At 33.3% G+C, this 24,922-nt stretch overlaps 1 protein-coding gene across 5 annotated transcripts; it reads right to left on the bottom strand.

The window, feature by feature from the left end:
• Positions 1–1,772: 1,772 nt before the first annotated feature.
• Positions 1,773–24,628, bottom strand: LOC123676896 (V-type proton ATPase 116 kDa subunit a1). Of its 5 annotated transcripts, XM_045613178.1 has the most exons (15): positions 24,309–24,628; positions 24,071–24,247; positions 23,766–23,894; positions 10,347–10,444; positions 5,627–5,668; positions 5,052–5,178; positions 4,812–4,988; positions 4,543–4,755; positions 4,192–4,482; positions 3,780–4,132; positions 3,597–3,724; positions 3,318–3,538; positions 2,705–2,930; positions 2,474–2,645; positions 1,773–2,106 (listed from the first exon to the last, which is right to left on the bottom strand). In XM_045613178.1, exons 1-15 carry the CDS (start codon positions 24,423–24,425, stop codon positions 2,001–2,003), a joined length of 2,577 nt encoding a protein of 858 aa, XP_045469134.1. In that variant the 5' UTR covers positions 24,426–24,628; the 3' UTR covers positions 1,773–2,000. The 5 variants fall into 5 exon arrangements, with proteins under 5 accessions (XP_045469134.1, XP_045469135.1, XP_045469138.1 ...); XM_045613179.1 differs by lacking the exons at positions 5,627–5,668; positions 10,347–10,444 and adding an exon at positions 20,042–20,154 and having other exon boundaries at positions 24,309–24,627; XM_045613182.1 differs by lacking the exons at positions 5,627–5,668; positions 10,347–10,444 and adding an exon at positions 20,042–20,127 and having other exon boundaries at positions 24,309–24,627.
• Between the last annotated feature and the right edge of the window lie 294 nt (positions 24,629–24,922).

Genomic DNA, 24,922 nt, shown 5'->3' with positions numbered 1-24,922 from the left:
CTGCCACCTCTTCATCTTCTTCTTCCGAATTTGTCGCTTCTATTTGCTCCAAAGCATCTTTCATCAATTCTTGTATTATTGGTGTCAATATTCGCTTAGCAGTGAAAATTCTTCCCTTTATAGATGGACTTTCTTTCCTTGTGTGCATAGTTTCCTTTAGTGAATGCCAAAACTGCCGATTTAAATTTATATTCGATATGACCTGAGGGAGGTCCATAAGTTCGTTGAAGTTTGAACTTGATAACACACATTTTTTGGATTTATTGGATTTCATAATGAAAACTTTATAATTCCTGACACAGACAATTTTGAGATGTAGGTAATGACGTACACTAAACTACCTATTTGATATTGACTGACATTTTAAAAATTTCAAAAAATAAAAGATGTTTGTTGAAGGTGACCTGATCGTCAATTCTATTTAGTATATTGTCAACAAATAATACCCGCTCCGAACTTTTGTTTTATTTTGGATACCGTAAATTTAAAAATCTATTGAAAATGACTTTTGGTACAATTAATTTTGAAACCTTGAAAGATCACTTTGTTTGTTATCGAAAACAAGTTTATGATTTGATATAGTTCTGCAAATTTTATTTTTATCCTTTGTGTTTAAGATTTATATAACAGATTGTTCAATTTGAACAATTAGATTTCATAGTTTAAAGAATAACTCTATCTTCAGTTCATTTTTATTATCAGTAAAATTTCTTGAAAAAAAATTCAGTTCCTAAAAATCCGTTGTTTTGGAATGAGTAAAATCTTGAAATGGAATAAAAAGTACTGATCTATTTTCTACGTTCACCAATTTTATCATTTCATGTATGGTTTTCATTTTTCTTATTTCATAGCATGTTTTTCTCATTATTGGATTTTTATTGAGGATCAACTTGGAATAGAAACCGTTTCAATAGAAAAATTACTACCAACCTCCAATACTTATCAAAAATAACTTTGGACTGCAGCAGGATTTCGTTCAATTAAAAGAATAAAAATCGTTGTCTATCTTTGGTGTTTCTGCGCTTGATGCTCCAGTGACTCCAATAGCAACTTACTTTTGGTAGATATTTTAATTTTCCAAAACATTTTCGATGTTTTCTCCTTAGCCTCTATGAGATCTTTCAAAAGTTTAGATTTTGTATAAAAAATACAATGCACATTCAAAGGTAAACCGTTACTGAACAAAAATATCCAATTTTAAAGTAGATATAAAACGAAAATAAAAATTGTTTTTTCCTACAACTGCTATGGAAAGTAGTGTATTCTTCATAGCTTACTCAATTTCAAAACTATGTATTGCTCATACTGTGGGAAATATTATTCCCCACGGCACTTTGCCCACGCCTCGCTTGGTAGACCAATGAAATTGGGCTTTGAGTCGTTTCTGTGGAAATACAATAAATAAGCACATACTGTCAACAAAGGCCATTTTGATTTGAATCAAGTCCATTACTTGAATTATTGAAATTTGTGCAGTTCTAGGAAAAGTATAGTGTGCAACATGTGGAGAAAGTGCTTTTCTCGCTCTTGTGTTTGCGAGAAAAGTTGGACTTTCCCCATTTGTTGCACAATATTCTATTTCCCTATAATATTCACGTTGTGACACTACATATTTTTTTTGGAGCAATATAATAATTATTTATGCCCATTACAGAATGTAATGAACAATTCTTACATCAGATCATCATTAAGAATTGGTTTTGATTTAGTAATGGCTTACTTTCAAAAGTAGGACAAGAGTTCAAACTAACATTTCTTCAATAAAACAATTGTTTAATAATTACTCACTTTATTTCACAAACAGCATGCACAAGATACATTTTTCAACAATTGATTAAATAAGATTGATTAGAAGTTATTTCAACTTGGAATATTCTCTAGCAGATCAACATTGAGTGGTGAATATTATTTTGAACATCAACATCAAATCTAAATTTCTTTCGAGGTAATTAAGTACGGATAAAGAACTATGGTGACAATTAGTCTATTCGGGTATTCCTTTAATCCTCACTAGGTCCTGTACTTCCAGTATCTAGGATAGCTTCAAAAGCGAAAGGCTGGAATGCATAACCAGCACCTTCATAGAATTTGCTCTGGAATTCCACCCTAAATAGGACAAAATTAGTGATATTTATTTGCAGGGTAGGAAATGCAAAAAGATTAAAATGCACAATTTTCTGGGGTGTCGCTCATAGCAAGAAGACGCAACATTAATTTTTAAAATATTTGTAAATTTCAATGAAACAAGCAATTGACTCCAAAATAGACAAAACAGAATACAGGATGCCCTGCTTCCATTATTTGGTGCCAAATTTGTGTTTGGAAAAGCGAATTAAGGATATAAAAGCAAATATCTAAATAAAATTTAGTGAAAAATCACATTAATTCTAATTTGAACAAGCGTGTAAAAGTTCTAGACTTCACTCAGGTCAGTGATTCTCTGGTTTTGTTTTTTTTTGGTATTCAAACTCACCAATGCAAACGTAATGTATGCAAGAAAGCAGATAATCCTTCCATCAATACAAGAATACCAATTGTTAGAGTACCCCAAAATGCAAAAATGAGGTAGAGAGCTATTCCGCCAACCCAATCGTCTAGAGCAAGACCCTTACTCAGCACCATGGTCCACAAAACTTCAGATAGCTCTGCGAAGAAAATAAAAAAGATCAGAGATAAAAAGAGTTATTCCACAAGGTCAACTTACGGGCATGAGCCAGTGACAAGGCCCACAAACGGAGGTAAGAAGCAGTGTGGGATACAGATCCTAAGACATATTCGATAGTATGAATGGCTTGGCGGATGAAAAGATCGCCTGTACCACTGTCTTCCTCTCCGTGACCCCCATGTTGCACAGGTGGAGATGAAGTGTTATTGTGCATTGCTTCTGCATCCCCATTCTCACGGGGAGTAGTGATTTGATGATGTAGTTCCTTAAATTTATAACACAATAAGCAAGACTTACATTACAAACATTTACTGTTTAAACAGTGAAATCGGGCATTGGACTAAACACTAAACTATCTGATAGAACCACATGGCTGGTAGTTTTTGGTATTTGTGAATATCTCTCATTAGAGGCAGTTGTCATTCATTGCCTGACTTTTACTGTCAATTTGTCAGAGTTTTTTTCCAGGATGAACTTCAATTCCACAATGAGAACTACCTTTTTAACTAATAAACTCTTTCAACATAGAAAATGACTACTGAGGTTGATGGTCAATATTCACGCTTGCCAACAAAACTGCCATCATGGTTCCCATCTGAAGATTTTTAAGTGAAGGTCCTTTCCCAATGAAAACACTTCTTGCTTCTCTCACCTTCTGTGCGCGCTGTCTCATAATATAAATAGGCTTAGCTAACAACATCCATGGGACACATAATAAAGCACAGATAAACAGAACCTTCTGAAGGATCATTTGTCCGGGATACAGTTCAGGATTACAGCCTTCCTCTACCGGAGTTGACTTTTGCAGTACCATATTGATGAATGTGATCAAGATTGATGGTGCACATCTGGTACCATACGCAAAGTCTTCGGCTGTTTTGAAAATTAATCATCATTGAATGATTATAACTGAAATGTTAATTTTACTTACGTTCGTTTGAAGCATAGTATTCAAACCACTTGATGAACATCATGATACACATGTAGAGAAATAGGAAGGACAGGAAGATCACTTGAGGTATGAAATCAAAGAGAATATTCATAGTCTGGTTGAAATATCTGAAAATGAATCATTTTGAATAAGATTGTGATGTTCTCTATAAACGATTCTCACTTCATATTAAACAGACTTATAGAAACTCCAAACAACATGTGTGTTATTCCAAGGATAATCGATATTTTCATCTTGAAAGAGTTCTGGAAAATGATTTTATTTTGTGCCAACTGCCATATGGGATCCATTCCGATTGGATAAGGAGTACCCATATATTCAGGTGTCGCAGGATCAAGCATTATTTCATTGGGTAATAATTTGACGCCGGTAGTGTTTAAATTATACGTTTGCCAGCGTGATCCGAAAATGTTGATTGATTTGGAGAAGACATCGTTGTATATTAAACCTGTGTACATCGAGAAGAAACCCATAAGCAGTATAAGATACCTGCCGCCGAAAAAGATGTTCCAAATCTGAAAGAAAAAACAATTCAATAGATTCAATAGACCCAACAAACAAAGTCATTCCTTACTTCGTTGTCAGATTTTTTAGCAGCAAGTGGTTTTTCCTTTAATATCATCCAAAGAGCGAATACAGTCACAATTGCACCATGACCTAAATCTCCAAACATAACCGCAAACAAGAAGGGGAAAGTAATGATGGTGTAGGGAGATGGATTCATTTCTCTGTACGATGCAACACCATAGGAATCGATCAGAATTTGGAAGGCGTTAGTGAATTTGTTTGTGTTGTTGTAAGTAGGTGGATCTTCAGGCGTTTCCATTTTGTTCAGAATAGGGGGTACTGAACTCCCACTGCGTTCCTACAAAAAAAATTGCATTGAGAAGTCTGAACACCTGAAGAATAGGTGGAGAGTACTCACAGTGCCTCGTCTAAGGGCCAGTTGAATATTCTCCATGTCCAAAACTGGCACCCAACATTCTGCGATCAAGCACTTTTGAGTTACATCAAGATTGAAAAGATTCAGGGTATGATAGATAGCTTTGATTTTCCTGACTTTAATGAACCAATTCTTTATATTTTTCGCAGCAGCTACTAAGACACGATGCCTATGATCTTGCGTTTGACCTAAGACCTGAAATAAAAGTAATATCGAGAAATAGTTCCTAGTCAACATTTTGATCAACATACAGTGTTAAGATCCTCTATTCTTGTCATGACCCCCATCGCCATTTCTCTTCTATCTGTTGGGGCTTCTGGACATGGATAAAGGGTAGCACGAAAACCCTCACAAATCTTTTTTACTCGAGTTTTCAACTGGTCTCCTTGGAAGAATATGATGAACACAGATTTGTAAACTTGATCACCCTAAAATGAATACGAAAATGTTCAGTTTTTATTGGTCTAAGTGAAATTATTGAGTGTACTTACAGTAGAGGGATCTTCCAACGGAGTCTCTATTTCAGCTTGACGAAGAAATACATTTCCTCGACAAGCTCTCCAAAGCATGCGTTCAAAAGCGGGAATTCTCTCTCTTAGTATAACTCCAGCGACGAAGCTATATTGTGAAAAGTCTATTAGAAAATCTCCTTGGCAATGTTGCAAGCATATCAAAAAAAGGGTTAACAGCTCAGCGAGTCATCCAAACTGATAGCTAGATCCGTTTTCATAGGACACTTTCAAGATACCCTCCTCAATAATCGATATTGGAAAAAAAATACATCTTGAAAGGGGCCTTTTTGAAATCGGATATGGAAAAAATGTTCAGTTGTTCTTACCAGCATGTCAGAATTTTGTCCACAACAACAGTGAACTTCATTCGGCAAAGTCGATTGGTAACGTTAAAGAAAAACAAAAACAAAACAAAAAAAACACAAACTTATCAAATGCTAGAAACATGAAGCGTTGAAGCAACTACTACGTTAATGTTTGCGATTGGAACGTGTTCATAAACATAATTAGCAACTACAATTTCGCAATACCTATATAAAAAATAAATTACTGACCATGGCAGGAAGTCCTCCGGGTCGAAATGTTTTTCCGGAAAACTGTTCGAACAAGAAAATATCCGATAATGCAATTTCACCTTATCGTAATTGATCAGTTGAATTGATGGACGGTGTTAGTTGTTGATGATTGTTAGCTTGTTTCTTTATGTTACGAAAATGGAGTACCAACTTGACCCTAGGGGTAGTCAAAATACCTACTACATAAAAAGTAATGAGATTCATCTGATTTGATCGGTAGATTTTGATTTTTTCTAACTGTACTGTTAACTTTGTGTCAAATTAGTTCGAGATAATGCTATATATTATGACACAAGTGTGTAAGTGAACTTTTGAAGCAGGCGCAAAATGCTAATGCTTCAAACACACTTATGCACGTGTATCATACGATATTTTTCATTATACCTGCATTATAATTTTAATAATGATGCTGTAAGTTATAATTGAGTTATAATTATATTCCTTTATCAGCTCATCTGACAGTTCGAAAACTATCATCTGAAATATTGAAGTAGAGGATACTGGATCAAAATTGATACCGGAAAAATCAAGAAATGCCTATTATAAAGAATATGAAAAGTTGATTACATGGATCGTGAAGAAAAAAGACCTGAAATAAAAAGTTGAACTTGTTTTTGCCGTCTAGGTATCTTTTAAAAATAACTTGTTCTAATCTTGAGATTGCGCTTTTTAGTTCAGAGAAAAAGCATTATGATGCAGGTATGATAAAAAGTAAATTAAAATGCTTTGAGCAACTCAATCATTTGACAACTGATTAGTCCAAATTCGCGTTGATCAACCTATAAGAAATCGAGATACTATTTTTCAAGAATACGATCGATATGAATACAGATATATATAGAGTTGGTATGCTTGCTGTGAATACTTGAGAGATAATTGGCGTTGCAAACAAACAACAAATTTTGTTTTTATAACATACTTTTTTTAAATTTTTTTTTTCTTGATGCATGCTCCAAAAAGTAGCGTAAAAAAATGTTCAAACTGGCAGAGCATACGTCATTTGAATCTCAACGTTAACCCCCGTATCACAGTAGGCCTTTTTTGTGTACGTTTTGACACATATTTTCATGTCTTTTTTTTGGCAAGATCAACCTTCACTTTTTCGAAGCTTATTAAAATGCTGCAAACCTTGAAGTTATTATTATGTTTAGTTCATTAAAATTTGAGAGATTAATATCACTTTTTTTTGTATTAATACAATTATACAAGTAACAAAATATGGAGTGAAATTAGAACAACCATTACTGTTAAAACACTGTCCATCCTGATTTGTGTTGTGTCATGTTGAACAGATGAAAATGGTGTTGGTCTACCCTCATTTCAGGGAAAAAATTTGGTTGAATTTCATGATTGCTCAAACGTCAAGAAAAAACCTGAAGGCATGTACATTTTGAACAGAAATATACACGAAAAAGGCCTATTAGTGCGTTTTAAACCCAACAAGGCATTAAAGATATTCACAACAAACCGCAAAAAATAATTGAACACATCGATATTCATAACTTATATATAAGAAAAAGTTCATTACTTTTTGTGCGCTTAATATTTTGAAAACGCAGCAGCATTGCATGGCTTTTGGTTTCACGATTCGTATCGAAAAGCAGTGTTGCCAGAATCCATCAAAAGTTAACTCTATAGTCTCTATCTATAAACCATTCACGAATCAAACTCCTATTCCAATGACCACGTTTATGCGTGATGATATCATTATCCTTTCAAGTACAAACAGCACGTTGCCGGTTTCTATAGGTGTTTTAGAGAAGAAAAAAAGGCGACAATCCCATTATATTGTTAAAATTTTCACGGACGTACGGTACAATAAATATAAACGCTAATAGATGTAATCGTTTAGTAATTATGTTGTTGAATAAATGTTTGCTGAGTAAACAGAACGAGTGGAACGATTCATACAAACTGAGTGAATTACACAATTTCGAGTTTATTTAGTGACAGGAGGAAAAAAAAACTTGTATTGTATTTTTACAATAAAACAAATAGATGGAATTCAATACGGGGCAGACCACATTTTGATAAAAGTGATAAATATCGGCGATAAGAACCAAATTACGTGCGTCAGAAGGAATCTTTTGGAGCTGGTTTTTATCTGAAACACATAGATGTGTTTTAAAACATCTATCTTCGAGCAATAAACAAATAAAAAGTCATTTCAGCGATCTTTTGCAATGGATATTACTTATACCTATCTCAAAAGATTCAAGGAATTTATTCCTTTAAAAAAGAAAAGGTAATGGGAAATAATAATCATCTACCAATTTGAAAATCAGGAAAATATGGATTGAATAGTGTTTCCAAATTGATCCAAAAGATTTTAGAACCTTCTGAAATATATTAGATCGAAAAGAGAGGGGTCGTTCATGTATTCTTTTTTTGAAAGCGCCTTCTCTTTCCATTCATTTCCTGTTGAAACTTTTGAGAAAGTTAGCAGCCTACTCAATTTTCTCAATAAATTATAAAATCGAATTGAGTCTGAACATCATTACATATTTAGTAATCAAACTATGTACTAATTATAGTTGAAAATTCATGATACAAAAAAGTTGCATAAAGAATTTGTCTTCTGAGTAAAGTTTTCAAAATTAAATATGTATACATATTTCATTTTTAATGTATTGAAAAATTCCAGAAACTTTGAAACTCATTCTTCTAAATTGTTCCAGATAGAAGATATTCAATGAAAACAAAAAGTTTCCTCAATTTCAAAGAAAGGACTCAGAAAAAAAAAGTAAGACCCTCCTTAATTTTCGTTTCCTACAATGTTAGCGTCAATTTAAAAACCCTCTATAAATTTATATTCTGAATCAAGAAACCTATTTTTCGAAAAAAATACTTCACATAGTAAGTTTTATTAAATCCTCCTATGTCAGTCAATATATAAACCTAATAAACAAAATCATAATTCAACTGATTTTTATTTCCGAAACTATATCAAGGCTAAAACTATGCAGTTAAGAATATTGTATTAAAAAAAAGGTAGCAATACAAATTTTAAGTGTCATGATGGTATAAGGGCACGTTTTCAAGGAATATTTCGTTTTAATATGATTCCTTGGAATTTCTGAACGGTTCAAGTAAACAGCTCTTATCGTTTCCGAGAAAAAGTTTGGATTTTATGATTCCTTTCATTCTAAAACGTTAACTGTCAGTACTTCAAGGAAGAGCTTGATATATTTTTTAGATTTTCAAGGTTCACTATCGGAATAATAAAACTTGTGCAATTGTGCACTTCCATGCCCACTGAGGGGGTCTGACTCAAATTATCACATCGGGGACGATAACTCTTATCAAATTGCTTTGTATTCGATGAAATCATCAAACGGTCAATTGTTGAAGAATCGACGAAGCCATGCAAAGCAGAAGTGACCATAAATAGAAATCCCCTAAAATGAAACCATGTACTTGGACCAATTCGCTCTAGCATGTGATTTATCGTCTAAGCAGTGCAATATTGCAAAGCAACGAGACTTGTGCTCGTGTTTTGAGTACATTGGTGACCCCATTTTCGTGCTTCATTTATTGTATTTTTTTTTTGCGAATGGGCAGTAAAAAGTTAATGGTGTTAGTCAGATACATTATCGGCGTCATGCCTGTAACTCTGTCCTCGTTACTTGATAATAAATGTGCTTTTCGCCTCACATATTCTTCACGAGGTCGTTTCACATTTGACGAAATGCAGGAATTTGTGCAATTCGCAGCATTTCTAATGACTAAGAAAAAGGAACTTTTTTTGCATTCAAAGCATTCGCAAGAACAGATTTTTATAGGTGGAAATGAATCACTACACTTTCCCAAAATACACCTTATATTTGATGATTCCTCAGATCATCTGAAGACAGAGTCACGATGACAAGACGCAAAAAGTTAAATGAGTCGAAAATTCCACTAACACGGTATCACAATCACGAGTGAAAAATTTCATTCGTAAATGAGGCCCTTAAACACCCCCCTTCAAACCAAAGGAATCCAGATCGGGTTTAACCTGATTCATTAAACCTCCATATGACTCATCAACATTATTAATAGATCAACCACTTAAAAGTCAAACTGTATCCCCAATACTCGGCCTGACTTAAAATTCAATCTGATTCATCAAAAATCAATTCGACTCACTAAACTTCAATATGACTCATCAAAATTCAATCCGACTCTTCAAAATTCAATATGTCTCATCAAAAATCAATTTCATTCATGAAAATTAAATTTGACCCATCAAAAATCAACTTGAATCATCAAAATCGATTCGACTTATTAAAATTGAATCAGACTCATCAAAATTCAATCTGACTCATCGAAAATCAATCTGGCTCATCAAAAATTAATCGGACTGATCAAAAATTAATTATGCTTAGCAAAAATCAATCTGACTCATCAAAAATCAATTAGACTCATCAAAATTCAATCTGACTCCTCAAAATTAGATCGGACTCATCAAAAATCAATTTAATTCATCAAAAATCAATTTAACTCTCATTAACAATCAATTTAAAACATCAAAATCAAATCTGACTCATCAAAAATTGATCTGACTCGTCAAAAATCAATATGATTCAATCCGTCCCGTCTCTGATTCGTTTGGCTCGAAGTGGTGGGCTCAAAGGGCGACCTTTCGTTTCGGAATGAACGGTTTTCGTTAGGTGAGCTAATGGAGGTGAACGGGTGTCTTATGGAGTGTGATACGTACCCCAGTTGGACGGGGCCAAGGGTGCTTTGTCGGGCGATAGAGTCTTCGCTTATGAGGGCCCTGGTCATTGAGTCAGTGGGGTTTATACCCCCCTCGTGCTGCTCAACACAACACAACACAATTAAGATACCCATTGTGCCAACACCCGATACTATGTTGTTCCGAAAATGCACCTCTCGAATGTTGTGGGAACCGTTAAAAAAAAAGGGGGTAATTATGATGAGTCTTGTGAAGGCTCATTAAAATTGAGTTTTCTCATTTCATGAAGTGAATAGTTGCTTTGATTTTCAGAAAATTATAACGTTATACAATGTTGACCCCTATGCTTTTGCAAGACCTCTCAGAAATTCAAAAAGCAAGTCTCAGAAACGGTTCTTAGCCTCAGCTTACAGAAAATTTCATAGGGAATTCTTTTTTATGTTGTTCTCTTCTAGTCTTCTCAGAAAAAATATAATGAGGCAGATATTCTCTTTCATCTTGTTATCGTCTATTATGAATTGCATTGTTCCATTCTCCTTTTTGTATGAGGTTTTTTGTTTGATACCTTGTTCAATTTTGTATCCGAGAATGAATCTGTATACACGCTTTGATTTTTCTGTTTGCATTTCTTCCTGAGGATAGTGCTAAGCAATTTGATTGCATACAGCCAACACCTTCAATTCCATAATGTTTATTAAAATACAATACGTAATGAAACTGCTCTCAAACCGATAGAGATGTCAACCACAAATACCAAATCAGGAGAAAGTGAAGGTCTTCAAGTTTTTATTGAAGGTTCTTCTTGTTCCTGTTCCTGCAACATTGTCGTCTCCTCATTGAGACGAAACAGTAGATAGAAAAAAAAGACGAATATCAAGAGAGTTTTCGTTCACAACAAAGCACAGTTGCGATAGTTCCTGTTGAACGAATTCTTGTGTAAACGATCTCCGAGAATACTGCCCACATATCTCTAACTGGTTATTTCCTACAGAGATCGAGTACAAAGCAACAGTCCAAACTCAATTAGATCCCGCATAGGGGAGATAAAGATATTGAACTTTGATATATTCGAGCTTGGTGTCAGACCGGCCACAACGTTCTCGAGGTGCGTTTTCATATGCAACATCATTCAATATGACATACATAAGTCGGTCTTGATCATAGCACATGTGAAAATATCCGATTTGCTCTGTCCAAATCGGTGCGCGTATAGAATTGTGAGGTTTCTGCGTTAAGGAAATTTCGTCAATAAAATAATTAATACAATGATAAGACGTGACGTCACGCTGTACAAGGATAAAGATTTATTTTCGTCATGATCGTTCGCTAAACCTTTCCGATTTCGGATATCTGGGAAGAGTAGAGTGAATACACTGGGTCACATTCAAAAAGAGACATTTCCGGGTCGAAAACGACCTTTTTGAAAAGACCTAGCAATCGAAAATACAGAACAATTTACATTATCGGAATTAAGTCCTTTTACAAGGATTTGAGGACACACAGATCGACATACATATTGTCAAAATTAATCAGAATCAAACTTAGGTCGCTCTCAAAGGATTGAAGGATTGATCAATTTATGATTCAAATTTTTGTTCTAGAGGAGGCACTAGATGTAAGAGTTTTTCCCAAAGTTATGTTGAGTTATACCTGAAAGATCTAGTGCCACCTTTTCCACTGTATAAGATAGCGGATATGTATATCAAATGTTGAGGTCATCGTCCTACTTGTGCTAATTGCGGAATAGGCTTGAGCTTGATACTTTCACCGCCTTCAAATGCAGTCTAACAATTGAGAAGAATCGAATTAGTTTGGCTTCTTACCGTGGTCAATTTGAAAGGAACAAAACGTTCCTTATAAATTCTCAGGAAATTCTTGATTTCGAAATATATTTTTGGTATTACCTTTCATAGTAACACGTCACTCAATGAGTCCCAGTCCAGAAGGATTGATGGCACCATCATTGCCAAACCACTTTTATTTCTCTATAGTAAGCGCCAAAATTTCGTCGTTAAGTCTAGATATTGAATGTTGTTTTTGTATGAAAATGTTTTGATAAAAACGTGTTTTGTGTATTGAGAATGCTCCTTGTACAATCTTGAGAACCTAGAGAAAAAGTTGGTTGATCAACAGGCAGTTGGAAAAGCAATTCTTTCAATTTTTTCATCAATTGTTCAAACAACAAAGGTAACTTCATTTAAACTTCAATATCTATCAATTTTGACACGCATCTTTTGAAGCTTGATATAAGACGGTGCAATATAAACATGTTCACTTATAAATAGGAAGATCTTCGAATAGGAAGAGGAACTGTCCGTCCAGAGTCGAACTAAGTATAATTCACATAATCGTACAGTGTGTACCCTCTATTAAACTACAGATAAAATATACAAAACATCTCAACAAGTGAAGCCGTAGATTTTGTTTTTTACTCTTCTGTGAAATGGATATACAAATAATCAAATTACAATTGATATCAACATTCCGTAGAGGGTATGATCCTTGGAGTCTGTTAAGGACGAAGTAGGGATAGGATTTGGCCAATAACAAAATGCCCTTTAAGCGAAACATGCGATTTATTCAGTTTATATTGCTCCGTCTTATATTTTAATGGATTATAGTGGTGCCATCTGTGAGCCAGGTCCGGGACTTATTGAAGGACGTGTTGTCATGAATATTTATTAATAATTTTCATGAAAACAGATAGATAGTTGGAGTCTATGACACCCTACATAACTGATGAGCAAATCGCACGATTCCTAGATCTCTGTCACAATATTCATGCAGCTATCTGATCTTTACGACGCTGATAATCACAAATTATATTGTTTACTTTGCAATAAACCGCTCATTAAATTTCTAAAACGTTCGTGTCGTAATATAATATCGGCCGTAAAAACATTAATATTTGAGGCCGATAAAGATTTTTCTAAGGGCGTGAATCATTCTTTTGTTGTCTTAGCAATTTGATCATGACCGTGAAGATTAAGAGATTTACGTAAAAAAAACTTCATACCAGTTTCCGAACATGTTATGATGTCAACCTTGGCAGTCGAAAAAATAATCGAGATTGTTATAAAAAAAATAAATTGCAGGTTGGATACATAAGAAAATTCGATACCGTGGACGAAATCAAAATTTGCTCAAGGTGAATTTGACCAGGTGATGATGAATTTATCTCCTGGAGTAGGTACTCTAATTTCAACTACTGTTTCTTGATACAAAAGAATATCTCATTCATTATCAGCCTTATAAAGTTTTTGTCACTGAATAATGTAATTCAAATCATAGCCTCGAGAATCCATATAATTTCAATAGAAACCCTGCTTTTTTCACACAATGTTTAATTCTTATAATGGTTATTTCTTCCCAATTTTCTTATGAAACGTCACTCAAAAGACTCCAGATTTAACGGTTTCAATATTTTATAAAAATTTTTAGACGTTCTTCAGGAGAAACTCGACAAAAAACTTATGGTAAATAACTCTGAATTTGAAACAAGTTTCATACCAACTGGCACAGTTTAGAACAACCTCGTCATTTCGTCAGAAACCAGACAATTCACGCATATGTAAAACGCAATTAAATCATTGTTTTGTAATCGATAATTGACATGACTATGATCAAGACCCAAATATAAAGAAAGCTAAGGCGACGATTGCAGATTCTTAATGAATCCGCTACAGTGCTATACATAAAAAATGCAGATTATCGTCATTGTTAATAGGAAACACAAAACCAAGCTAACCCAAACGCACAAACTCGTGTAAAACACAAACATTTTGTACATTACCCAAGACACTGAAAGCCTAAATACCAAGTCCAGTATGTTCAAAGAGTAAAAGAAATAAATAAAACGCCAAAACTACGCAAACAAGTTCATCCTCAAAGCGTGATTGCCAAGCGATTCCTTCAAAACTATATTTGAAATTGTAAATAATTGATATTACCGAAATTATTTTGAAGGGATCACTTTCGAAGTTTTCAAGAAGAGCCAGAGTGTTTTCGTCAATCTGTTACATCAAACGATGCTGAAGATAAATCTGAGACGTTTACTGCCAGAAATAGGTTAGAATTCGGAAATTCTACATTTGAAATTAAAAAAAATAGCAGAAATATTTCAAAATTGCTTTGTGTGCACTATCATATGTTTGAATTATTTCGGGTTATATACAGGCTCATTCACGAAATGAAAATTGGCATGAGATGCTAATATAACTTCGATATTTGATATATTATACAATATATTGATCGATAATTAGTTCTGATAATGTTATTCTCAAAAACGGATTATTTTTGAAATTTTAAATACCAACAAAAATAGTCATTTTTCCTATCAAGGGTTTTCTTATAGGAATAAGAAATGGACACAAGAAATGTCAAGAAATAATATTCAGTGTTACCATGATAACCATTTCATTCCTAATGAATTACCCTATATTGAACCATAATAACCATATGAAAAACATGTAACACGTTTTCTTAAATTATTTTTGACCAACCTCTACAATATCTCAAATGTTTGAACCATGTTTACGATAACCTCAAAGATCACCTTACAAATGTAATACAGTAGATTATTTAAATGATACGTTAGCAGAAAATTTGTGGTGTGAATTGTCAATATTTTTGATAAAAACCCAACTAGCGAAATGATCGAAAAATCAGATTCATGAGAAACTTATAGGTTGTTTCAAATGAAAAAACAAAGTAATCTCTAACTGTAAGTTACACAACTATGGAAATACCAACGTCAAAAAATTCATGTACCAAAACCATTTTCAGTATGTACTTAATTCCACGTCTTTTCGTGAATGACCCTGTATATTTAATTGTTGAAATATATCCTGCAATAATTCAAAATTCCCAATAGGTACACAAATCAATTTCTTACTATTTGTGCGGTTCAACAACCTCATCATTTGAAACTGTCAACAAGATAGTAAACATCATCTATCTGCTAATTTCTGACTAACTTTACTAACACACATCGTATAGTTTGCAAATCAAAAACAAATTATATCCTGTAATTGACATTTCATCTTGCACGGGATCTACGGTTTTTAAATAGTACCTACTTCGTTCGAAAATAATCCATGGGATTTTCTAACTCTAAACGATGGAATTCCCAATGTTTCTTAGGTTCTTAGATGCAAATGATTAATCCTTTACATGAACAACATGAAATGCAAATAAAACGTCATCCATCTAAAAATTCTATTTTTTTTTTTGTTGCTAAGTTGGCTTAGCTGTCCTCTCATTCACGAGGAGTATGAGAGTTATCTGTCATAGGTCAGTTTGTTTAGGTGCTCTCCATTTTATCAGTTAGTCTCAAGTCTTGAATTTTGTATTGTAAATGGGTTCAATGTATCGAAGAGATGCAAATTATTCGAGAATTCATCCAAAAAAAAAAGTATATTCCACATAAAATCCACAAGGCTTCTTAATGAACAAATTTCTATTTGAAAACTGAACAAAACTCATCGAAAAACCAGCGTATGTCCTCGATAGACTTTTTACAGTAGCTTCAATTCAAATTATCATTCATTTTCCTATCTCAATTTTCATGTCTGGAATGAGCATGTCTACAATATCGTGTTTATATAAAATGTTTCATGAAATAATCGTCTCAAACATAATTAATGATAAGAATCAATACTCGATAAAAATGAAGTAAAGTTTCAATGTGTTGGGCATTGTTCCAAAATAAGGTAGGTGAATGTAATTATTCAAATAAAACACATCGACCTTGTCTCTTAAGTACCCTAACAAAGAATATACACCATTCGTATAATTTTATAACAAAAGGCGTAAAATATTCTAAACTTGATTCCCATTGGCGAAATGGTGAAGAATAATGAAGGTAATTTGAAATAAATGATGGATAATAAAATTATGAAATAATTAATTACCAACAATAACGAAACATCTGAATCCCCGATGATGTTGATTCTTATCTTTGAGGTACAATCGCGATGGAAAATTTTCAAATACTTGATTTTGGAAAATAACAGCCGTCACATTTACTCTTATTAACAGTTTCCACTATTTCAGTCAGATTTACGTTAATCAAAAGTTGTTTCGAATAGAGTGAAAAAAAATCATGCATCGCATTGGATTTTTTCTTAATTCTATTCTTCTTTTCATATTTTCAAAAATATAATAAATGCTACTCGATGTTTTTATTTGATGATACAAGAAAAAGAAAAGAACAAAGTGAAAGGAATTCAATTTCTGGTTATTACAGCCCTGTGCCTCTTAAAAACTCAAGCAATCAGCATAAGCCAACTATTGCGCTATTAGTTTGTTATTCAGAATTGTTATTAATACTCTGAAAATAATCTGAAATCGTCCTAAAATTTCATTTTAGATTCTAAACCAAAAAGTATTTCCCGAGGCGTACACTTGTTCGCAAGTAACAATTTTAAACAGAAATACAAGAAAAATATATGAACAGGAAATATACAGCATTCTGAAAGGAATTTGTAAGAACATGCTAAAAAATCCGTTTTTATTATACACCAAAAATTCTTAAACTCCAACAGTTAGTAGACGGAAAATAACATCAGTTATTCAACTTTCAAGTGACTTTTTGGTAAAGATACTATTAATTAGATTCAAGGTAAAAAGGAGGTCACATGGTACGACACATTACTCGCACGAATTTTTAGCTAGGTTAATGGATTATTCAACTGTCTTCGACAACAGACCGTGTTTTTAATAATGGGGACATTATTGACAAATCCCACCCACAACTCAAATATTCAGTGGATAAGAAAAATAAAACAAAGGCGAAAACATCTAAAAGAACGAAGAAATAATGAAACTTAAGACAACCTCAAACCAAGAAATCGAAGATTTCATGAAGACTTGATTCAAGAATGAATATCTTCGTCCATCGAAGGAAACTATTGATTACTATTGATTAATTGAATTTGTGTCAACCTCAGAGTAATAAACATAAATAGAGGGAGCATATGTCATTTTCAGTAAGCAAATTTTGTCCCCAACATAAACTGTTAAATTTGGCATGAAGCGCGAGGAAATGAAAACATATCAGTGATACGATATTTCACTCAATTCGCGAGTTTCTCCACAAAGAACGAACTTCTTATGTCTCATAGTGAATCAACGTTTCATATCAACTTAAAATATATTGAAATAAATATTTGAATAGATCAGAAATTCAGAAAACAATCTTCAAGCGCGACAAACGACGTGAAACAACCGATGACACTAGGAGAGCAGAAGTTGCCAAACCTTGAATTTCAGCAGGTATATACAGAAAATAACAAATATTTTGCATACTATAAATTCAACAATTAGGAAAAGTATCCGATTGTAAAAATTCAAATTTGCATATTTAATTGAGAATCACTCAGATAAATATATTTCATTCAATATAATATAAATTCATAATGATATAGTAAAATTGTTGTTCTTTAAATATATCACAATCCGACAACGTAATCTAACCATGTTTGTTACATGTATACTTGCGTATACTCCCTCCATCTATGTTTATTACTCTATGGTGTCAACCAACAGTATTCAGTGAAAAAACTAGAATTTTTGTCAAAAAATAAATAAAAATGTCTGTGAAAGTCATCAAAATTTGCCCCCCTCGATCCTGCCACGCCATTTTTGCGATATTTGTTTCATTTTTCAGTTGAATTTCAACGTTTGAAGTCAATAACATTCCCGTTAAAAAAATGATTCGAGTTATTTCTGACGGTCTGCCGTCCAAAACAGCGATCTGGAAAATAGCCAATATATTTTACAACAGAGAGAGAGAGGGAGACTGCTTGCCTCAAAGTAGTCCGGTAATTCACCGTGTCAGCCTTGAAGAAATAGTGCTGGAAGAACAACGTTAACATTTTTCTCTATTTCCGAAGCCAATTAGATAAACCCTCACTATATGCCCAACCTCGAACGTACCGCTCCAGTTTTGGGGATATTTACAAACTGTTAAAAATCATTATCGGAAGAAGACAGGAAAAAAAAGATGCTTTTAGTAAACATTAAAAGTCTGATGACGTCGCCAAAACTTTTGCGGATACGATCGGGTCTTTGGCTGATGCAGCTGCTCGTTCGGATGCTGTGATCTTGTCTCGGCTTCAACCTGAAACCATTCTTCTCATACCTCGTGAAAATCAAGTGATAACAAGGATTTCATTAGTTTTTCAGTTACTGACCAAATGGTGTGAGCGGTAAACATCTGATGAGTTGGTAAACCTGAACAACTGTCATTAGTGTCAGTTTATGTCATTCGTTATTAAATGTCAACAGTGCTTTAATCTCCCTCGTTCTAAATAATTTATCACTTGAGAGTTCAGTGGAATGAAAACTGATACTGATGACAGATACTAACGTAATAATATTATGTAACATAACTCTTGCTTTGGAAATGGATATGTATAAAATAAAAAGAATTTGGCTGTGCCGTAGTTATCTTATTCAGGTCAACGGCGTTTGTGTTCTCTATCACAAGTGTGTTTCTAATTGAAAGATTTTTTCGATCAAATGCGCCACATTCAGAACTTTTCTTTCAGTTTCTTAAAGCTCATCGTTATCGCATTTGCAAATTTCAAAAGGGGTAGAACCTGTATATCACTACTCACTTACGGTGACAGTACGTTTTTGGATAACTCTCAACCTAGATAACTTATTCTTATTATTTTCAATCAAACTAACTTCAACCAATATTCTTCAACTTGAAATCGAGGATATTACCAATTCTGATGTTTATTGTCAGTTTTTGAAGCATTTTTCAATAGAAATGATACAAATTTTAGATTAATTCATAAACGACATTATTTATTTAGTTAATCGACTCACTATTCACTGTATTATCGAAAAATTTCAAAGTGCTTTTTATTATACACCAGTACCAGTACCCAGTGCTGAGCCGTACTCGGTACCACTTTCAAATTTGTCTGAAATACGACGAATAGTGAATCCATTAACTGAATAATGTCCATGAATTATTATTCAGTTTCTCTCAGTATCCACAATTGAGCACTGATTTTGATAAATCATGTAGCAATTATGTCTAAACTTTGTTGAATCGTGTATCTTTCCATGATTAAATGTCATAATCTACTGAATATAAATGACATAAGAACTGTCAGAAAATAATATACAATGTTGCCATTATAACGAATGTAAGTTGATGGATTTATGATGGACCCGGATTGGTCAAATTGATGTTGAAATCTCCAGTTTCTGGAATGGTCGAAAATGTCATATCTCCTCTACAGTCTCCTTATTTCTCAACAATTACTCATTTATTTCTCGTGGATTTTTACGATGTTTTCATAATCATTCTGCTATGTTTAAAGCTGATGGAGTCATTCTCGATTTATACATTTTCTAACAAACCAAAAAATTTAGACAGATAAATTTTGAATTAATTCAACAATTGCCAAAAAACCTGCACTAGTTCAACGCCAGCAATATTTAATTCGAGAAAAAAACTCAACTAGAAACACACTTTAGATAGCCATAAACACATGTTGATAATCTGGTATTAACGAAGTGATAAAAACAAAATTTTTCGTCTCCCTAAAAAAAATTCGAAGCATCATAAATATGCCATCAAAACGAAGAAAATTTCGAAGCTAGGTTTCGGCGTCGACAAGATCACAACATCCGCACAATCTTGAGAGAGGTGAAAAAAAAAAGTTTGAGAAAATATTGTGTGTTTGTTGAATTACCCTAATTTGAGGGCCTGGCCGCCTGCCCTTAGGCCCTCCTCCCCGAGCAGCGTGACCTGTTCCTCCTCCCTGGTTGGGTCGGCCATCTGATGGGCAGATGCGCCACGTTCAGCCTAGTAACACATTGCCTCCAACTGAACAAACCTAAGCTAATCTCCATCTACCCACCCAAAAACCGGCTCCAAATCTTTCTTTATCTTTTTTTTACCAGCTTTCTAGCTCCGCACGGGCGTGGCGACGGCACAACGCAAGTTTTAAAAGATGAAGCAACATTCTAAGCATTGGCAGTTACTCAATCATGGCAAGCGTTAAAGGTCAGAATTTTTCCGAATAGAATATACTCCTCACAATACGGATCAAAATGAGCAGCTTAAGGATCAGGAAGGGATAGACGAGAATTGCTCAAAGGAACAAACAGTTATACAGGGTTATTCGATAAAGGTTAATCATTAAATATTTCAACCAAAAAAATTTTAGTGCCAACATCATCTCATGCAAATTTGTAGAACCACAAACCAGAGCTTTAAAAATGACTGATTAACATTTTGGGAATGACCCTGTTTAATTAATAAAACCTCAATGAATAAAAAAACATAAAGTGAATGAAATAAATAATAATACAGAGGATGGAAGACCGCATACTGAGTATAGAAGTGCACAAAGACAGATAACACAATGGCTTGAAGGATGATACAGATTATTTCAGATAGAAATAAAATTGAACATACTCCCCAAGAAGGGAGATAAAAGAAACAAGACCAAAGATCATCACTGAAATCTGCTTCATAAAATTCGAGATAAACATCTGTTCAGTTCGAAGGACATGGAAATAAAAATAATAATACACTGAATATAACAGGAAGTGAAACAGACTGAAAGTTTCAATTGAAAGAAAAGTCCTACAAATAACAGATGTGTTCTAGATTTTATTGATCCTTTGTGAAGAGATATTCAAGAAAAATTAAACTGTTAAGAGAAAAAATCTTTTCGATTCAGACTTTGTTAAAAAATATTAGTAATGAGTTTGTCCTTAATTGTTTCACATTAAAACAAATAAAACGATAATAACAACATGAACGTCTGAGTTGGGAACTGGTAATGGGTGAGTACATAGGGAAGGCTAGGATACACTTAACTTAAAATAAAAAATTAAATAAAAAAAATTGAAATTTGTAAGCAACAGAAAAATAAAAACGAAAAACAATGTATTAGTTATGAGAAATCATCTGATAAAGTTGCAATAATGAAAGAGTAGGTGTTGAAGAACAGCTGAGTCATAACAGGAAAAATCCATCTTTCAGAGTAACCAACAGAGTATAAATGGTTGAAACCCTAGAAGAGCAGTTTGATTTGTTGACGCAACTTGCGAACAGTATTTGCAAACTATGCAATTTTCTGCTATGAATCACTATCAGCTGAGTAATCCAAAAATTCACCTAGTTTTTGAGGTCACAATCTTGAAGTAGACCCTCAGTAAAACAAAACAGATTATAGTTACTTTGGAAACATAAATGAACACTGAAAAAGTGATGGTTTTCTAATGAAACTGATAAGAGGTACCAATATGTCAAGATCATTCTGTTTTTTTATCTCATCTCTTCATTTTCAAATGCGTATTTCTTTCCGATTTGTAGAATCAGAACCTGTTTATTATACTGTTCATTTTGGTCTTCATTAATATTCATTGTAATTGAGAACTTCACAACTTAAAAAGTGATTAGAATTCAATAAGCACTGCAACCCCACAAACACAAGTAGGTGTTACACTGAAATTGCTATCTGTAATATGCATAATTTCCAATGAAGATTAAAAATTAAGATTCAACACCTATTGCCTATTTTGACCGCAATCTTTGATCAACTATACAGGTCAAGAAACAAATTAACAGAAATAAATTCTTTGACAAAGACTGAAGCAGTAGTATTGAAACAATAACTTGAAGCCTTCATCTATAATCTATGAAGTTATTTATTTTTATATAATACTTACTAAGCAAATATTTTCTGAAGACAAGAAAAATGTTCCTTGAATCAGAGATCTCGATTCAGGGGCAAGATAATGAACTTTTAAAACTCTGAGAGTCTTATCAAATTATCAAGGTAAACAGCATGTTCAATTGAATATTATACATTAATTGCTCCTATTGAATTAGATGATTTCAAAACTAGATAAACGAATTTAAAATGAAGAAGCCACTCAATCTTCTCATTATAAGGAAAATTACTCATAAAGTAAAGAGCTGGGGAGAAAAAAAATCACTGTAATTTCAAAAAGGAGGGGAAAATAAGTAAAATGAGTTCCAAATAAATAAAGGGGAAAATGCAGAGGATGGGAAAAATTGAAAGTTGGCGTTCACATGACGATTAACTTCCAAAATACATACGTAATAAGCTATTGGATTGATTTAATTTTATATAGAATCTTGTCAAAAATTTTCTTAATGGATACCATTAAAGACAATTTTTCGCGGTTTTAAAGTTATACACAACGAACTATCAATACTGGATGAAGGACAGCCGTCTTGTGAACGTTGAATCAACGTATAAGTTTTGGTCCGCTTCATTAGCGAAAAATTTTCAAGAATAATTTGTATTTTCAATCTTCAGAACAAGGACTTGGTAGAATTTAGCTTAAACCACGATGAAGCCCACAATACTGTTAACACATTAAAAAGAAGAAATAACATAAACCCACCACCAGAAAAAGAAGAAGAAAAAATAAAAAAACAATAGAAATAACACAAAACAAGAAACTCGAAGGCAATGCGGAACCAGGCTGAAATAATTAGCATTATGGGGTTGAAAAAATTACCCAATCAACATAAGTGTCCATCTTACTATCTGGAATACTCTCTCATTTTGCAAAAATATTCAGAGTTAGTAGGAAAACTTTAGAGTGGAAAATTATGATTATATCACCTCAGAGACGAAAATTCAGCAAATGAATTTCATGTTAATATTCTAAACAATATAACAAAACACTAAAACTAAAAATTGTAAATACTTCAAGGGCAATATCACCATAAATCTGATTGAAAACAATCAAAGCTAACACCTCTCCAAGGTAAAAAAAAGTATTGATTTTATGATGCTAAAATTATAGGCATAGTCTATCAAAATATTTAATAATTATTCAAAATCGTTATATAATTCACGTTTTCTGTGGTTAGTGGTGATAAAACCTAACCATACATCCAATTAATATTGACAAGAATTCATGAAGTATTTACAAATTAGTCTTTCAAGGAAAGTTAAGCAATATCAATAAAGAAATCACTAAATTCTCAGTTGTTATATTAGTACCAAACAGTTTCAGAATGCCTTTTTACTACTGATACCATCCAGTACAAAAAAAATCAGGATAATTCATAAAAAATCTCATCATTCAAAAAATTGTAAATTTACTGAGATCAGAACTATTTTTTCTGATAAGAAACAGTCAAGAGCTCTATATGTAACTTTATGACTTTTTCTAATGTTTCAAATGAAATTAAGATACACTAGAACTAGGCAGGTGATAACTGGATTCATTCTTCCTTTTTTTTTCAATCAGTTGAAAGAGTTGGAAGCAATCAACGGATCATGGATGGATTTTCAAATGGATTCAAGAGATGAAAAACCGTAATCACATTCTCACCAAAAAAATAGAGATGCCAAATGTGAAAAACTAATCACCTATTTTATACAGACATGCAATAAATAAGAAATCAGAAAAATTACTTACTTCATCAAAGAATACTTGTGTTTTTCGAAGAATTTGTTTCAATTCAGTTAGTTCTAAGAAGTTCCTTTTTAAGGCCTCGGCATTTTGATTGACTTCTCTCAACTCATTTTCAAGTTTCTCGAAAGTTGCCTGAAAATTTGGTTAGATGATAGAAGGAACAATATGTTCGTCCAATACAAATATTTGAGTAATTGAATTATATATAATTCTTTTTGTTTCACATTAATCAAATCTTATAAGGAAATATAAAACAAAATAGTGATGAATAGGAAGAGAAACAGAATTTGCAATCAGAAAGCACTGACCTCTAAATCTATCATCTCCCTTGGTTGGGGAGCTTCAGGATTTTCTCCGGTATCCAACATTGGTATTCCATCCTTCTTGATTTCCTTTTCAAGATATCGAAGTTTCCTTTCCATTTCATCGCAGCGACGAACTTCGTTGACGAATTTTCTTTGAAAAACATTGACGTCTGGATTGAGCTAGGGGAAAGTAATTTTCATGAATCGATTTCTAACGATTGGCCAGGTTTTATTCACTCACATCTCTGAACTGTACTAATCCAAGTTCACCTAGTTCCGAAACACATGCATAAGCAGCTTCACTTTGCAAAAACAACTGACACAAAGTCATTTCGGCACTTCGAAATAGGGACCCCATTTTGAAAATTTTATTCACACAATACGAGTTCAGAAATCAAGTTGATACTAGCAATAATTCCTTTTTCCAATAACAATTCACTACTTTGTTTTCATTTCTTCCGTTCTTTATCGACAATAATGTCCCAACTTCCTCGCCAACACAATCTAATTGGAAACTAAAATGTAACTGTCACAAATGACAAAAGGTGGAAATGGAAATCGAAGAAGTATTGAACGAATCGTTTTGAAGTTGGCAACCAGCTGTTCATTCCGAAGATACCCGAAACCGCATCACGTGTAGTGACATCTAATGCACAGTATTGAAACGAAATAATTTTTACTTACATGAAGCAGAATACTAACTTCTAAAATGATTAACTTTGCACTCTCGTCAGAAGGTGGCTAAAGGAGAATTTGATTGATATTTAGCACAAGAATAAGAAATTGATGAATTAAAATGAAAGGAACTATCGACTTATTCAGCCGAAAGTCGACGCAGTTATGAAGAAATTCGAA

The sequence above is a fragment of the Harmonia axyridis genome, chromosome 3, assembly GCF_914767665.1.
Source record: "Harmonia axyridis chromosome 3, icHarAxyr1.1, whole genome shotgun sequence".
NCBI classification, from domain to species: domain Eukaryota; kingdom Metazoa; phylum Arthropoda; class Insecta; order Coleoptera; family Coccinellidae; genus Harmonia; species Harmonia axyridis.
The sequence above is the reverse complement of the archived record's forward strand: the minus strand, read 5'-3'. Positions and strand labels throughout refer to the sequence as shown.

Excerpts from the sequence above, each read along its gene's own strand:
- LOC123676896 (XM_045613178.1), bottom strand. The coding sequence starts at position 24,425 with ATGGGGTCCCTATTTCGAAGTGCCGAAATGACTTTGTGTCAGTTGTTT. Across the intron at positions 23,895-24,070 it reads GGGAGATGATAGATTTAGAG|GCAACTTTCGAGAAACTTGA; the intron begins GTCAGTGCTTTC and ends CCAAATTTTCAG. Across the intron at positions 4,133-4,191 it reads CTAAAAAATCTGACAACGAA|ATTTGGAACATCTTTTTCGG; the intron begins GTAAGGAATGAC and ends TTTTTCTTTCAG.